At 33.2% G+C, this 17,947-nt stretch overlaps 1 protein-coding gene across 1 annotated transcript in view; it reads left to right on the forward strand.

The window, feature by feature from the left end:
* GALNT13 (polypeptide N-acetylgalactosaminyltransferase 13) overlaps positions 1-17,947 on the forward strand; it is a 558,341-nt gene that overhangs the window by 235,049 nt on the left and 305,345 nt on the right. Inside the window, exon 4 of the mRNA XM_053598099.1 lies at positions 2,076-2,244. Coding sequence (XP_053454074.1) covers positions 2,076-2,244 — 169 coding nt within the window. The remainder of the gene's footprint in view (positions 1-2,075; positions 2,245-17,947) is intronic.

The raw sequence follows: 17,947 nt of genomic DNA on the forward strand, positions 1-17,947 counted from the left end.
GGAGTTATTATAGCCTGATTATGCTCTTCAGAATAAAAAATCCTCCTGAAGGAACCACAGAAATTCATGTAACATTTTGTTTTAAAATACTAGAAATGGAAGTTGCCTTAAATGAAATTCTCTTACCACGAGCACAAATTGGCCTAAAGGCGACTCCAGCAACTTCATCTGATTCTAGGGACATTAAGATTAGTAACTCCTGAGGTAAATTATTACTATTAGAAATGTATTTCATAAAATGAGCAAAATGTGCTCTCTCATAATATTTCTTCCATCATTTCTATTTTTGTTACTTAAAGTGAATGATAATTTTCATAAACACTCTTTAGATGGCAACTTTTAAATAGTTTGAAGTTCAATACATATATCTTTTCCATATGAAATTTTCCAAATGTTTACTATTTTACATATACAAGAGGATTTGAAGGCTAATTACTTTCCAGACATCTATAGGTAAAATCCTTAGGTATTCTCTTTTATGCTCTGCCTCATGTCATGACAAAGTAAGGATAACCTTTCATAGAGAACTGAATGATCAATTGGATATTGGTGCTAATAATACCAGTCCTGATATTTTATAACTGTGGAGACCAAGTCAGAGGAAAGTTTGCTTTATGTGCTGTATAATGTAGTTTTTACCATATTTTTATATTATTTTGGAATTTGTATATTTGTGAAATGTTATGGCTATTATAACATCTAAATTATTTTCATGTGCAGTATAGCCTTTAATTTTTTTTTTACAACATTTCAGTGTAGGCCAGCAGTTCTCCACCTTCCTAATGCCACGACACTTTAATACAGTTTCTCATGTTGTGTTGACCCCCAACCATAAAATTATTTTCATTGCTACTTCATGAAGCTACTTCTCAAATATTAGAACTTTAATTTATGTGGAAATTAAATTCAGTAAGATTAATGTGTTAAGAAATATTAATATAATATAGCAAAACATTGACAGAGTCAGGAACAGAAACGCAGTCCTTTCACTTTAACCTAATTTAGTATCATTGTGAAGAGTAAGTTAAAGGTGCTTCAAGGTCAACTAGAACCTTAGTTTATTATTACATGTTAACATGCATACAGATATGTGTGTGTGGACACTCAACTACACTCACACACACATTAAAACATCACTCAATGTGCACAATGCAATGATACATTTCAAAACTATTAGGAGTAGAGTATAAATGTCTTATCACAACAAATAAGTAAGTGAGGTGATGGTTATGTTAATCAGTTTGATGTAAGCATTCCACTTTGCATATCAAATCAGGACACTGTATCCCATGAATGCATTAATTTACACAATTATGATTTAATAAAGAAAAATAAACAAATAAGAAACATACTTTTGAGATAGAAAGGAGTTTAGTGTAGTGATAGAGAGAATTGGATGTATACATTAGCCTGTACATTGAATCCTGCATTCTCTTACTGAACAGCCAAGCCCAGAACATTGTTGTGACGTTCCAATTATGAAGCATGTAGTATCAAAAAGCAGTTTAACATTTGAAATTATAAATCACCACTATGAAACTTGTTTTGACACAGTTCAAAGTGTCTTAACAAAGCAATTGAATTTCTATGAGGAGAAAGGATTTCAATCTTTCTTGCATTTATAAAGATGAAATGATGGTACATATGTGAAATACTGAAATGTTTAATTAGATACGAAAATAAGTGAATCTTGTTATATTTTTTAAAAGTTCTTTTTATTTTGCAAAATTTGACCTGCCTAGTGATCAACTTCAGCTCTCTCTAATAAGAATATTAAAATATGATTAAGAAGGTTTAAGATTTGAAGTTTTACATTATTTAATTATGAAGTCAACAATTAGTCAGATCACATAATATGACTTTATTAGAAGGAGAACATGCAGAATTGAGCTAATGAATCAAAATGGATTTTTATTTATTGTAGTGTGTGGTTTGTAACCATTAAAGTCTTGATGATTATATTGTTAAAGCTAGTGTGTAAATAATACATTTTGGAATGTAACCTAATGCATAATTTAATTTATTGAGTTCATTATTTGTTTGTGTGTATGTGTGTATCTGTGTATGTCTCACAGCTGTTATTTCGAGAAACCAAGAAGGGCCAGGAGAAATGGGAAAGGCTGTGTTGATTCCTAAAGATGACCAGGAGAAAATGAAAGAGCTGTTTAAAATCAATCAATTTAACCTTATGGCCAGTGATTTGATTGCCCTTAACAGAAGCCTGCCGGACGTAAGGTTAGAAGGGTAAGTCCACACGTGTTATATCATCCTGCATATTGGTAATCCCCATATTTCAGATTTCATCTCAGATTATATGGATTCTAGAACTGCGTAGTTGTGAGTACCTATGATAAGAAGGAATTTATTATGGATGCATGTGCTGAGAAATACAAACTATTTTCGCTTATCGCAGAGGCCCCGCAGAATACCCAGGCCTAACGGGTTTTTCTTCATGAGTTGGTTTTTGGTCTTTCCTTGCTTTATCTTGCCAAATATAGAACAAACAACTTTTTTTTAATAGATTGTAGTTAGGCGTCACTTAACAATGGGGATATGTTCTAAAATATTGAAAAATGTCTGTAGGTGATTTTGTCATCGTGGGAGTACTTACACAGACCCCTGTACTATAGCCTACTACACACCCAAGGACAGCTTATAAAGCTGTACAGTGTGTTACTATACTGATGAGCTAGACAATTTAACACCGTAGTAAGCATTTGTGTATCTAAATATATCTAAACATAAAAAGGTACAGTTAAAATATGGTATAACAGATTAAAAAATAATATACTTGTATGGGGCATTTACCAGGAACAGAACTTGTAAGGCTAAACGTTTCTCTGGTCAATCATTTGGCCAGTGCGGAGTAAATGTGAGAGCCTAGGATGTTACTATACACTACAGTAGATTTATAAAATCTGTACACTCAGGCGACACAAAATTTCTAAAATAAATTTTTCTATCTTCAATAATAAATTTATAGCTCATGGCAACTTTTTTACTTTATAAACTCAATTTTTTAGCTTTTAAACTCTTTTGTATTAACACTTAGCTTAAAAACTGAAAAATATTATACAGCTATACAAAAACATTTTCTTACTTTAAATCTTTATTCTATAAACTTATGTCAATTTTTTTTTGACTTGTTTTACTTTTTAAACTTACTTTGTTAAAAACTAAGACATGAAGACATACACGTTAGCCTAGGCCTATGCTGGATAAGAATCTGATATCAAGATTCCTAGGAAACAGGAATTTTTAGATTTATTGTTATTTGATGGGAATGCTTTGCATATGTAGTCCATCATTCACCACAATGCTGTTATGTGTCACATGACTATATCTTCTTGCCAGATAGAAGGTTCCACACACTTAGCTTTGAGAAAGTAAATGCTCTCTTATTCTAGCATAAAAATAACCAATGCCTATATTACTTTTTTTGTTTGTTTGTTTTGGTTTGCTTTTTCCTCTATAACTTTGTGACTCTGTTATATGACTGCCTGGGAACAACTAAGGTGGAAGAACTTAACCATGAATCAAATATCAAACTGACATTTAAAAGATATAGTAATACATTAGTACCCATATTATCTATAAAAATATTTGGTAACTTTGTTATTAATCAGGTACAGGACAGTGTTTGGACAGTTGTGTCTAACTTATTTTAGATAAGTAGATATGTAGACCTTAAGATATGTAGACCTTGAGCCATCCCCAGTGATGTCTGAGATAAATTTTATTATATAAAGATGTAAAAAATGGAATCTGCAAATAATTAGTTATTTTAAAAAGCATAACTTATTTCAGTAAGGAAAACTTGAATTGATACACAGAAAATGTGTGAACCACCCAAAAAACAAATTTATGCAAATACACGTGTGTAAACATATTTTACTGCAGTATACCTTCTGATTATTTTTACAGAATTCAGAAAATTTTCCACAGTTTAATGTTGTGTTTGGCCTTAGTATCAATCTACAAATATTGAAAGGTATATTTAAAGGAAAAAAAATCTAAGTATAAATTCTAGTTTTTCATGAATAAGAGTGTAGATAAAAATATTTTTTCTTAGAGGCAATTTTAATGAATCATCAGGACAAGTTAGAGTTAAGTAATTTCCACCCTTACTTACGGATGTTTAAATATTTATATTAATTTACTTAACAAATATAATGTGTTAATATGTAACACGTTTCTATATAATCCTAAATTACCTGGGGGATGTATAATGGAAGAAACCACAAAACAAATGTGGTACTTGTATGTTTTAAGTGAAATTAAAATCTTTACTAAATTACTTACCTTCGTGAAGATCTTTTATTTCTGAATTCTTTTTAGGCCATACACTGTATATGTATAAATAAAATTCCAGGGAGCTGTAACCAACCTGCTTCCTCCTTTGCCCATTCCCCATATTCCAACATGATACATTCTACAATTCCAATTCAGAACATTGAGAAAACTGAATATTGACTTTATAACTTGATAGCTCAGCATTAAGATTTGTTAGCATGTTTCTTATCAATTAGTGGCCTAGGATTTTGTAAATTGGTGTAACTTGGATTGTATAAGAAGGTCTTAAATATTTCTGTTTTCAGAACATAAATAGATGTCATTTTTGTTGGTTTATAACCTATTTCTATGTTAATATTTAAAGAGAGAAAGAGAGTTACCAAGCTAAACAAAAAACTTTTTAAGATATATTAAATACATTATTTTCAGCACTTAATATGCTAGTATATACTTAGTAGTGTTCTGTGTACTGGGAATATAGCAGTGAATAAGGCCAAATTTCTGCTTCTTGGAACTTAGAACAAATGAAAAAGCTTGGAATGGTAAGAGGTAGAAAAGAATTGAGTCATGAGAAAAGGACTCTTTGAGAAACTTACACTTGAATAAGTTGATTGTACCTTAAGCACTTAAATATTTTAATTTATTTTTACTAATGGGAGCTGTCAAACTGATCAAAGAATATATAATACCTCATAAAGATAAAAAAGCAAGTATACAAACATTAAGCAGATGCATAAATGCGTATATTTTTTATTGTTCTTTATAAACAGTACTGGAATTGTATTTCCTTGCCCTCATATTTTGGCTCACTAAGGCATACCATCCCTCTAAGCTTTCTTGGAAGTAGGAAAAAAATAAAGGATGTGACTATGATCATCATTAGTGACTTGGGGGCATGACTCTATTGCATTATTTGCAAAACAAATGGGGGAATGAAAAGTTAATTGGAGAAAGATTTTTTCAAGTAGGAGGAAAAATCTTTAAAATGAAACCATATCAGGTTCAAGACTGGGCTTTATGTTTTCTTTTGTATCTTGAGCAGGTCACTAACTTTCCCAGTCCCAGTTCCCATTAAACGAACGAATCACTCACTCAACCAGCCAGCATATCTGTTATTTATCCAATACAGGCTTAGCCTTTTTAAGAAGAAAAAGTGGATGTAACAATCCCTAACTGTGAGAAATATAAAGAATATATTTATATAACTAATTATGATACTGTGTGAACACACTTGTAACTGCAAAAATAACAAAGTAAGAATAGAGATGCCCTGAGTACTTAGTGAGATACATATTTTTGTAAAATATTTTCAGCTCCTTGTCATTATATTATCATTATTCATGGAATTCTCTTATGCCCTCTAGCTCCTGTTTTGAATTAAGAGAAACTTCTTAAGCAATTGTCTACTCCATTTACTCTTTCCAATTCCTTTTGAATAAGAAGTTAACAGTAATTATTGGACTGAATATAAAAAAGCTACTGGCAGTTGAAACAAAATGCTGACACTCTTTAGCATTTACTTGTATTCAGATATTGAATAGCACTTCTAGTGCTGGTATTAAGTTATTTGAAGGTCATAATGCAGCTTGCATTTAAATATTTTCATCAAGAAAAAAATGAGAAAATGAGAAATTTATTTCAGCTATTTATATCCTAGGCCAAATCATTGTTTCTTATATATGCAGACTTGCAAGTTGGTAAAGAGGAAAATACTGTAGCAGTCTCTTGCATTATTAGTGGAGGAAGAGCGTTAGCATACAAATTTGAATAAGTTTCTCTCAAAGGACAAAGAATTTATTTACTACATAACGTAGGAATAAAGCATAGTATATATTTTTCTGTGCTCCATCTCATGTGAGTACCTATTCATTTATATGGATTACCTTTCCCATAAATTAAAACATGATAAATGTAGCATGGATTGCACAAAGGAGAAAGAGAAAATGAGAATATTAATTGGATTTCTAATCTCTGTTCCACATCTTTTCTTTTTAATTTGAGAATTGCTACAACTTTAATGTGCAGGTAAAATTCTTGCCTGTGAAGATAATAATAATTTCTATCATACTTGGATTTATGTAATGTGCTCATGTGTGGAATTAATTTCATTACCTGAATTAAAAGTGGTTTGTAAGAATGCCTGCCTATGTCTATGCATGTAAGTATACACACACATTTGAGAAAATAGGGACCTAAATATTATCTTTGGGGTAACAATGCTGTAATGCTATAAAATTCCTTTAAATAAGAAAGCAGTGTAAAACATATCTAGGCATGTTCTCAGGAATACGTTTAAGTACTACTGTGGGTAGAAAATAAGCTGCATAACCTCATTTAAACTTGAATTACCCCTCTATAGTCTCCTTATGTAAGTCAGGTATCTGACACTATTGCTTTGAACTTTATTATTATTATTATCATTATTATTTTGAGACAGAGTCTCACTATGTCACCCTCAGTAAAGTGTCGTGGTGTCACATCTCACAGCAACGTCAAACTCCTGGGCCCAAGCTAATCTCTTGTCTCCGCCTCCCAAGTAGCTGGGACCACAGGCGCCCACCACAACATCCGACTATTTTTGGTTGTAGTTGTCATTCTTGTTTGGCAGGCCCAGGCCAGGTTCGAACCCACCAGCTCTGGTGTATGTGGCTGGCACTCTAGCCACTGAGCCATAGGCGCCAAGCCTGCTTTGAACTTAAAATAAATAAATAAATAAATAAATAAATAAGTCTTAAAATATACATAACAAGATTTACCACTAAGTGTTTGAAAGTGCACAGATGATGGTGTTAAGTATAGATAAGATCATAAAGTGTTACCCAAAATATGTGACATTAGCATAAAGATCATTTGATCTGAAAGCAATTGATAAAAAGCAGGCACAGAAAATCTCTCAACCCTCCTTCTTCTACCTGAAAGCAGGGTACACATCCCTCTCATACAGGAGGAAAAGAAAAAACTTCATCTGCGGAGATGGAGATGGTGCTGAGATGAGTCTTCCCAAACTAAATCTTACTAAAAATCTTTTATTATCTATTAGTTTCTCTCATGTAGTATTACAATTTACCACCGCTGGAAGCCTCATGCCCTTTTTTTTTGCCTTGCTACTTCTCCACAATTTATCACTCTTTATTTGTTTTATTTTTTTTATTAAATCTTGAACACATAAATCATGTATACATTAATGCATTTATGGGATACAACGTGCTGACTTCATATAGAATTGGGAATGCCTACATCACGCTGGTTAATATATACCTCATCTCGTTTGCTTAATTATTGTGTTAAGACATTTATACTCGATACTTAATAGATCCGACATGTACCTTGCATTATGCCCCATAGGTGTGATCCCACCATTCACCCTCCCTTGATCTGACCTCCCCCCTCCTTCATCCTGGGCCATAGTTGTGATCAATTCTTCATATGAAAGTATGAGTGATTGTAAATTGATTTCATAATAGTATTGAATACATTGGATATTTTTTCTTCCATTCTTGAGATACTTTACTAAGTATCCATCCATGTAAACATAAAAGAGGTAAAGTCTCCATTTTTTTTAAGGCTACATAATATTCTATGATATACATATACCACAATTTTTTAATCCATTCATGGATCAATGGGCACTGGGCTTCTTTCATGACTTGGCTATTATGAATTGAGCTGCAGTGAACAATCTGGTGTAGATATCTTTGTTACAAAGTGATTTTTGGTCTTTCGGATATACGAAGAATTGATCAAGGAATACAGTAGAGTCTCAGGATACAAAATCAATGGTCACAAATCAGTAGCTTTTATATATACCAATAATAGTCAAGCTGAAAAAACAGTCAAAGACTCTATTCCCTTTACAGTTGTGCCAAAGAAGATGAAATATTTGGAAATTTACCTAACAAAGGACGTGAAGGATCTCTATATGAGAATTATGAAACTCTGAGAAAAGAAATAGCTGAAGATGTTAACAAATGGAAAAACATACCATGCTCATGGCTGGGAAGAATCAACATTGTTAAAATGTCCATATTACCCAAAGCAATTTACAAATTTAATGCAATCCCTATCTATGCACCACTGTCATACTTTAAAGTTCTGGAAAAAATAGTTCTTCGTTTTATATGGAACCAGAAAAAAACCTCAAATAGCTAAGACATTACTCAGAAATAAAAACAAATCAGGAGGAATCATGCTACTAGACTTCAAACTATACTATAAATCTATAGTGATAAAAACAGCATGGTATTGGCACAAAAATAGAGAGGTAGATGTATGGAACAGAATTGAGAAACAAGAGATGAACCCAGTCACTTAATGTCATTTGATCTTTATCACTCTTTGTTAAAATGGCATGCATAGTATAAGCCCACCTAAATTTAACAGCTTCTTTAGATCTTCACTTCCTTTCTCTGAAGGTCTATATGATGTAAAAATTGAATTATTATCATCAAATAAAATTTGTATGCATTTCCTCCTGTAAATTTGTCTCTTGTCAGTTTAATTCATAGGCCTCAGCTACAATGGAAAGGGTTGGTTACTTTTTTGTTTGTCTTTGATTTTGTTTAGTTTTGTTTTATCTTTCTACAAATAGATTCATATTTCTGTGCAAGAAATTTTTAGAATTCTTTTCATCTTGGAAAACTGAAATTCAATAACCATTAAACAATAACTCCACATTCTCTGAGCCCCTGGAAACCACCATACTACATTCTGTCTTTGTGAATTTACTATCGCAAATAACACATATAACTGGAATCATATAATGTTTGTCATTTTGTGACTGGCTTATATCACTTAGCATAATGTCTTCAAAGTTCTTGCATATTGTACCATGTGTGTCAGAATATCCTAACTTTTAAAGATTGAAAAATATTTAATTGCAATGTATAAATCACATTTTTTATCCACGCATCAATGGATAAATACTTGGAGTACTTCCAACTTTAGCTGTTGTGAATAACATTACTATGAACGTGAGTGTGCCATTATCTTTTGAGACTCTGTTTTTAATTCTTTGGATGTATACCTAGAAGTGTAATTGCTACATTACATGATAATATTTTCTGAGGAGTCACTATACTGTTTTCTATAGTGACCAGACTATTTTACATTTCAGTACACAGAAGTTCAATTTCTCCACACCTGCACCAATAATTTTTTAGTACAAATGAGGTAGTATGTCTTTATGATTTTGATTTGTAGTCTTCTGATGACTGGAGATGTTAAATGTCTTTTCTTGTGCTTTGGCCATTTCTATTTATTCTTTGGTTAAATGCCTATTTAAATCCTTTGCCAAGAAAACAAACAAAAAGAAATGTTGAGTTGTAAGTATTCTTCATATGTTCTAAACATTAACTCGTTGTAAGAAATATAACATGCAAATGTATACTCCCATCCTGTAGATTGCCTTTTTACTGCTTGTTGTGTCATTTAATGTACAGATTATTATTTTTTTGAAATAATCACAGTTACTTATTTTTACTTTTATTGCTTGTGCCTTGGTATCATATCCAAGAAATTATAGGCAAATACAATATTATGAAGCTTTCTGCCTATATTTTCTCCTAAGAATTACATAGTATACCCCTTTTATTTATGTCATTGGTCTATTTTGAGGTATATTTTGTATACGACATAAGGTAAAGGCCCCATTTTTTCCTTTTGCAAGTGGATATTCTATATTATTAGTAGTATTTATTGAACAGCCTGTTCTCTTCCCATTATATAGTTTTGGTGCCCTAGTTGAAAATCATTTACTTGATATGCAAGGATTGATTTCTGGTCACTCTACTCTGTTCCACTGGTCTATATGTCTATTTTTATGCCAGAAGATTAATATGTCTATTTTTATGCCAGAAGATTTCCATGTGTACTCATCAAAACTAAGAGATACAGGATTGAATGGCAGGTCTATTTTTAGATCTCTAAGTGTTCTCCATATATCTTTCCAAAAGGAATGTATCAATTTGCACTCCCACCAGCAGTGCTAAAGAGTTCCCTTTTCTCCACATCCATGCCAATATCTCCGGTTTTGGGATTTTGTGGTATAGGCTAGTCTCACTGGAGTTAGATGATATCTCAAAGTAGTTTTGATTTGCATTTCTCTGATGATTAAAGATGATGAGCATTTTTTCATGTGTCTGAAGGCCGCGCACCTGTCTTCTTCAGAGAAGTTTTCTTCAAGTCCCTTGCCCAGCCTGCGATGGCATCCCTTGTTCTATTTTTGCTAATGCGTTTGAGTTCTCTGTGGATTCTGGTTATCAGACCTTTATCAGAGGTATAACCTGCAAATATTTTCTCCCATTCTGAGGGCTGTCTGCTTGCTTTACTTACTGTGTTCTTGGCTGTGCAGAAGCTTTTTAGTTTGATCAAGTCCAGTAGTGTATTTTTGAAGCTGCTTCAATTGCCCAGGGGGGTGTCTTCCTCATAAAAAACTCTCCCAACCCAATTTCTTCAAGGGTTTTCCCTGCACTCTGTGCTAGTATTTTTATAGTTTTATGTCTTAAGTTTCAATCTTTAATCCAGTGAGAGTCTATCTTGGTTAATGGTGATAAGTGTGGGTCCAGTTTCAGTCTTCTACAGGTTGCCAACCAGTTCACCCAGCAGCATTTGTTAAATAGGGAATCTTTTCCCCATTGAATGTTTTTAATTGGCTTGTCAAAGATTAAATAACGTTAAGTAGCTGGATTCATCTCTTGGTTCTCTATTCTGTTCCAGACATCTACTTCTCTGTTTTTGTGCCAGTACCATGCTGTTAATCAAATCATAACAAAGATATTTGTACCAGAATGTTTATTGCAGCCCTATTCATAATTGCTAAGTCATGGAAAAAGTCCAAATGCCCATCGATCCACGAATGGATTAATAAATTGTGGTATATGTACACCATGGAATACTATGCAGCCTTAAAGAAAGATGGAGACTTTACCTCTTTCATGTTTACATGGATGGAGCTGGAACATATGCTTAGTAAAGTGTCTCAAGAATGGAAGAAAAAGTACCCAATGTACTCACCCCTACTATGAAACTAATTTAGGACCTTCACATGAAAGCTATAACCCAGTTACAACCTAAGAATAGGGTGAAGGAGGAAAGGGTGGCGAGGGAAGGGGGAGGTGGTTAGAGGGAGGGGATTGATAGAATTACACCTGCGGTACATCTTACAAGGGTATATGTGAAACTTAGTAAATGTGGAATGTAAATGTCTTAGCAAAATAACTAAAAAAATGCCAGGAAGGCTATGTTAACTAGTGTGATGAAAATGTGTCAAACGGTCTATGAACCAAATGTATGGTGCCCCATGATCATATTAATGTACACAACGATGATTTAATAAAAAAAAAAACAACTAAGAGATACAATTCTTTATTACAGAATAGAACATCTAAAAATCTAAGACCTTTTAACTTGAATTTAGAAGTGCCAATGTATGGAGGTGAGATGAAGGACAGCTTTATAGGAGGATGTATTTGGAACCAGGTTTGTAAGTTATATTTGTGTGGAATCAGGATACCGCAGAAATGAGACAGCTTCATGGGCAGGAAAGAAAATATAGAGGAAGAAGCCAATTCTGGTTAGGGTAGTGCCAATAAAATTACTTGTTAAGACAGATTATAGGTAAATATGGGTATGTTCCCTGGTTATTATTTTATTTATACTCTTCATTATTTATTTAAAGAGTTTAAATACTCAAGTTTCCCCAATACATTTTTGTTTGTTCATTTGTTTGTTTTGTAAATTCTAATTGAGAAAGCAGAGAATCTAATTTTAGCTTTCTAAATCTACCATGGTAGTCACATTTTGTTTGTATTTTTCCTACTTGAATTATTTGAGACTGAAAGAGTTTTTTAAATTTACTGTCTCTCATGGCTATAAATGTTTGCTTCAATTTCCATTATTTTTTTTTTGTTCCCTTCATTTTGATTTGGTGTGATTTGGAGCAGAAATATTAATTTATTTAATCCTCATTAAAAATCAGAACTTATAGCAATAAATTGTGACAGATTTTTTTTCCAAAAAAAAAAAGAAAAAGGAAAGCAAGTTTTAAAATGTAGAAAATTTGTACAAATAGAGAATGGCAAAAGATGATTTAGTTTGTGCAGAAAGTGTATGAGGCCTTGTGAGAAGACAATTAGAACAGAGTGATGTAACCAGCTGCTCTAGCTCATAGGTCCCCAGGGGGATGATGAAAAGTCTTAAAAATAATGCCTCTCCCTTTCTTTAGACACATCAAGGTCAGCAACCAGGAGATTTTGAAACAGGAAAATGGTTTGATGTAAATAATATTTAGCAAGAGATATTCCTACAGTATGACATAAAAGATATTATAGATAGGAGAAACCTGAATATAATAAGATTCCCTGCTGGATATTAATATTCCTTGAGATATGCTTAGATAAGGAACTTGTGTAGCATAGTGTCCTTAGAAACATAAGTTAAAATGAAGAGGGATGGTCACCATTTTTCAAGATAGCTTCAGGAGGTACGGGTATGTGATTTTGTGTGTACAAATGTGTATATATAAGTGTGTTTGGGCACGTATACATGGGTTTTAAATTGAAAGTAAATAGTGAAGAGAGAAAGGAACTGTAAGTATAAATGATCCCAATTATACTTCGAAGTGATATTCTAGAATTGGTGACTGGCTGGATACAAAGAAATAAAAAACACAAAATAGCAGTCAGAATATGACCTTGATGGTTCAAGTTGAATGACTTTTTGTGGTATTACTGATTGTTTATATATACACAGAGATATATACTAAATACCAATTTTAATATGGTAAAATTAATTACACATAGAATCTCATTAGAAATGTTATAGAAACTATTATCGTTAGCTTCAGGAAAGTTTTTTCAGCATGTGGAGGTTGTAGTCATTGTCAAAAAGAAAAGATGTATATAACAAAGTTCAGAAATCCAATTAATATATTCATTTGCCATTTCCCATTTGTAATTCAATGCTACATTTATGTGTCTAGTATTAGCCCAATTTTGCAAAACACAAACTTTAAGCAGTTTTCAAATTCTAATGTTGCTAAAAGGGACCAGTTGCAAGTTAGTCTTTGTGGTTCAACTGTGTAGTTTTTTTACTTATCACATGAAAAAAAAACAACAAAACTAATATACAAAGTAAATATAGTTTCTTACCAAACATTTGCAAAGTGATCCGACTGAAGAATGGAGGTAGTTCTACTAATGCTAGAAAAATGCTACATGAGTTCTGAATTCTGAAAAATTCTGAGTATTTTTTGCCATGGCCAGATGTTCTGTGTGCACGTCAGTGTCTTCAGGGAAGGTTGACTTGCTTCAATGCCAACTTACAATATAGTTTTACTAAGGAGGATTTTGAATTAACCCAGGATGTAAGAGATAGTTTTAATGAAATGGGAGATGTTGGCATCATTGTATATAATAATTAATATTCTTAAAACCTTCCAAAGCTGCCCTCTGGAAACCACTTTATTTTTTGATTAGCAATTTCTAGGTAAATGAGAAAATTTGAAATTGACTTTGAATTTGATAGCTAATATTGTTATGAAATTTTTATATAAAACACAAAATGTCAAATAAGGTCAAAATAAATTTTACTCATAGATTCCAGGTTCATGATGCAATAAATGTAATGCATGTAATGGTTATAATTTTTGGACAAAATATATATATATGCATAAAAATATATTCTCTATCACATATTTGTGTGTTGTATTTATAGTGTGTTCTTGTTGTATTTCTCCCCTAGAAAAGGCATTCTTTCCATTTCTTTTTATGTTTTTGCTTTTTTTTGATGATACAGTATGTAGATAGGAAAACTTTCACAAAAATGTCAGGAAGCTTTCTGGTCCTACCTAAAGAAATAGTTAATATTATAAGACGGTGGTCTATCTTAAAATCCAAATGGAAAGATACAGCATAATGCAATTATTTTATCACCATACTATGCAAGATGACGTAGAATTCTATTATATAAGTTAACAGGTAAAATACAAATTTCATTAATATTTAACCAGTGTTTTCTTACTAAGCAATATTTTATGAAACATTTGGAAGCAAATATAGCACATATTTCCTATTCTTGGTGAACTTATATAACATGGTCCTCAGAAAGACATTTTCCCATTATAAAACAATTTAATCATATGAATTAATAAACTATGGGCTAATGGTAAATATAGCTAATATTGTACATTTGAACTTTTACTATGAAAAGAGTAGTCTATCGAACTTTTACTTTAGGTGCATTTTCTCATGAAGTTTTCAATAGAAGCCCTCTGAAGTATATCTTATGTTTTATTGTATTTGTTTTATAGATTAGGAAACAGAGGTTAAGGAACTTCTTCAAGGACAGAACCTTAATTCATAATTTGATTCAAGGTAGTCTAATTTTGAGTATCTACATTTGACCGCTGCACAATACCAAAGAATATCAAACCGGAAAACACAAGATGGAAAGTTACATTACCAAGATCTTCACCAAAAAGATGGAGTTTGCATTAGCCCTTTAATAATGGGTGTGTATATGCAGATAAGGGAGAATATCGAAATTCCAAGTGGAAGGAAGAGCAGGAAGAGGTGCACAGAATAGCATAATTATGTAGTGTGTTAAGAGACACTTAAAACAATAGTGCACTCATTGAGAGGACAATTCATGCAGTTATGCTGACTTGGCATGAGTTAAATACTCACTATCCTCCAGCAGGACCCAACACTGTCTATCAATCATATGACATTTCCTCTGCCCATTCCTTTTCACACTTTATAAATTACTATTTCATAATTTCAGCATTCGCCTCCCATCAGCAAACTCAGCTCTTCTGTCTTCATTTGCAGCTTATGATCTTACTTTCTATTTCTTTGAGAAAAATAGCTGCAAATAATATAAGACCCCTGCTAGCCTCACCATCACATCTGCCTACTTGCTTGAATCTGTAACGCTACACTCAACCTTCTTTCCTATTACTATGAACGCATGATCTGTGTTTCTGATTACAACCAGCCCATCACCTAGGTGCCCTCTGCTCTTAACTCTTAACTACTCAAGCGCATTGTTCCAACAGTTTTGCCACTTCATGAATCAATTCTTCTCTCTCTCTCTCGCAGGGTTATTCTTAATAGCCTGGGAAGATGCTGATTAATCTCCCTTCAAAACCAATACATTAACAAAATACTTCTCTAGACAACACTTTGACAGATATATCCATTTTTCTTCTTCAGAAAAGTTCTTGAAAAAGATGGCCATACTGACTATTTTAAACCACTCTTCCCTTTGCCATTTTGCTTGAAACTCATTTCAGTTCACTTTAATTTCCACAATGTCAGCAGCATTTTTGTTGCCAAGGTCACTAATGATCCCTGTGCTGCTACTTTTAATGGTCAGTTCTCAGTGCTCCTATTTCTTTACCTATTATCACAATTTGAATAACCCTGTGAGAGATAGTTGATAGACATCCCCTTTTCAAGCACTATTTTCACTTAGCTTTGAAGTCCCTATACAGTCCTAATTTTCTTCCACTTCTCTGGCCATTCTTTCCCTTTGTCATTTGCTGGTTTCTATCTACCCTGACACATGTAGGTTTACCTTACTGGTAAAACCCTGGTAAGAGCCCATTTTTCCCTTTTATTTTCTTCCTTAATATATCATGACTATGGGGTACAATGCATTTATGGGGTACAATGTGCTGAATTGATAAAGCATGTGGAATGCATACATCAAAATTATTAACATAACCATCACTTCGCTTATTTCTTTGTTGTGGTAAGACATTTATACTCTATTCTTAACAGTTTGCCTGTTTTCTGTGGGTGCCCATTCCCTTGATAATTTTCTGTATTCTCTATTTTCAATATCATCTCAGTCTCCAGCCCAGACTCCTCCCGTGACATCCAGAATTGATTATCCAGCAGTTTCTTGATGTGCTCCCTTGAATATCTGATACTTATCTAAAGCTTAACATGTCCAAAACTCATCATTTTAGAAAATGGAAACTTCAGTCTTCAATGTGACCAAACCTTGACTTGTCATTTAGCTGTTCACTTCTTCTTACAACCAATATCTGACTCATCCTTTAATTCAAAATATTAGCTTTTCTCATCATCTCCACTGTTACTATGCCAGTTAAAGCTCTGATTTTTTTTTAACCTCAATTAACGGTAGTAACCTACTTAGTGGATCTTGTTGTGTTTCCTTGTTTGATGCTTCTTTGGCATCCTTCAGTCTCTGATTAATATAGCAGTGTTAGTGATCCTATTAAAATATAAAATCCTTTAAAATAATACACCAGTCTGTGCTTATTTCTCCCTGTTCTAGGCATAGGTGAACACCTGGGCTCACCAAGAACACTTCTATTTCAAGACTTTTTCACTTTGTAGCCTCAGCATGAGAGTACAAGGGAGGTTTTTCCTCTGAATATCTATATGGTTTGCTCCTTTATTTCAAGCTCTGTGCTCAAATGTTCTCTCTCTAAGGCCACTTTATATACAGTCACCTATGGTACTTTCTACCTTCTTTCTCTGCTGTGTTTTTCTCCTTTATGCTCCTGGCTGTCTAATATAGTGCGTGCTTTACTCACTTATCTTGTTTATTTTCTGTTTTCCCCATAGAACCTAAGTTCACTGAATGCAGAATTCTATGCATGTTTTACTCACTGCTATATCCCTAGTTCTTAAAAGAGTATACTTTGTATTGTAGGCACTCAATATATATTAATTGAGTGAATTTAATAATTAACGAATGGGTGTGATAGGTAGAAAAGTTTGACTTTGATATTTGATCTAAAGAGAGAATTTATAGGTTTTCAGAGGGATAAGCAGATGATGAAATAAGTGTTTGTTTATTTTGAGATGAATTAGCATTTTTGTCATTTTCCCTCCCACCCCTAGCAGGACAATTTAGCCTGGAACAGTGTAAGAAAACATAGAAATTGGGAATGGTACAATGTTGAGGATTAATATAATGTTGTCTGTAAAAGATCAAGAAAAATTGAAGTAGTTGGAGTTTAGCGATAGCTAAGAGAGGATGATAAAATTACTAAAATTAAAATTGACTATCCTTTTAGTTTTCATTTACTGAGAAATTACTGGGCACCAGTGACTATGCTAGATGTTTATAAATCCTCTACCTGTAGTCCTCCTCTGCAATCCTCACATTAGGCTTAAAAGTACATGAGATTACTCTCATTTTACAATGCGTATGCTCTCTTACCTCAGCACGTCATAGCCTCATAGAGCACAGACTCACCAAGATGCTGTGGCCTCAGCTAACTTCTCTGACTCCACTTCTAATTTCTCCATGTCCACTTGCCTTTAACAACTCAATGCTCCTTGACCCACCAAATTTAAAGGTACAGGTCTTCAACCACTGACTTATTTTCCCCACCCAGCGCTTACAGTCTCTTCTCAGATGCTTCCAGATTTCCAGTCTCCGAACCCTAGGGAAACCTAGTCAAGTTGCTGTCGCATTTCAGTCCATTATGGCACCAAAGAATCATTTCATGTTATATTTTCACAGCCAGTAAATATCTGTGCAAGAGTTAGATGCCGATCTCTAAAGCAGCTGCTACTTCTGATAATAAATATTTTGGGGCTCCCTGTCAATTGGCTTGGGGGTATTATTCTTCTCTGCCTCCAAAGTAGGAAATGGTAACCAGTGCCTTTGAAAT

This window comes from Nycticebus coucang, chromosome 7 (genome assembly GCF_027406575.1).
Source record: "Nycticebus coucang isolate mNycCou1 chromosome 7, mNycCou1.pri, whole genome shotgun sequence".
NCBI lineage: Eukaryota > Metazoa > Chordata > Mammalia > Primates > Lorisidae > Nycticebus > Nycticebus coucang.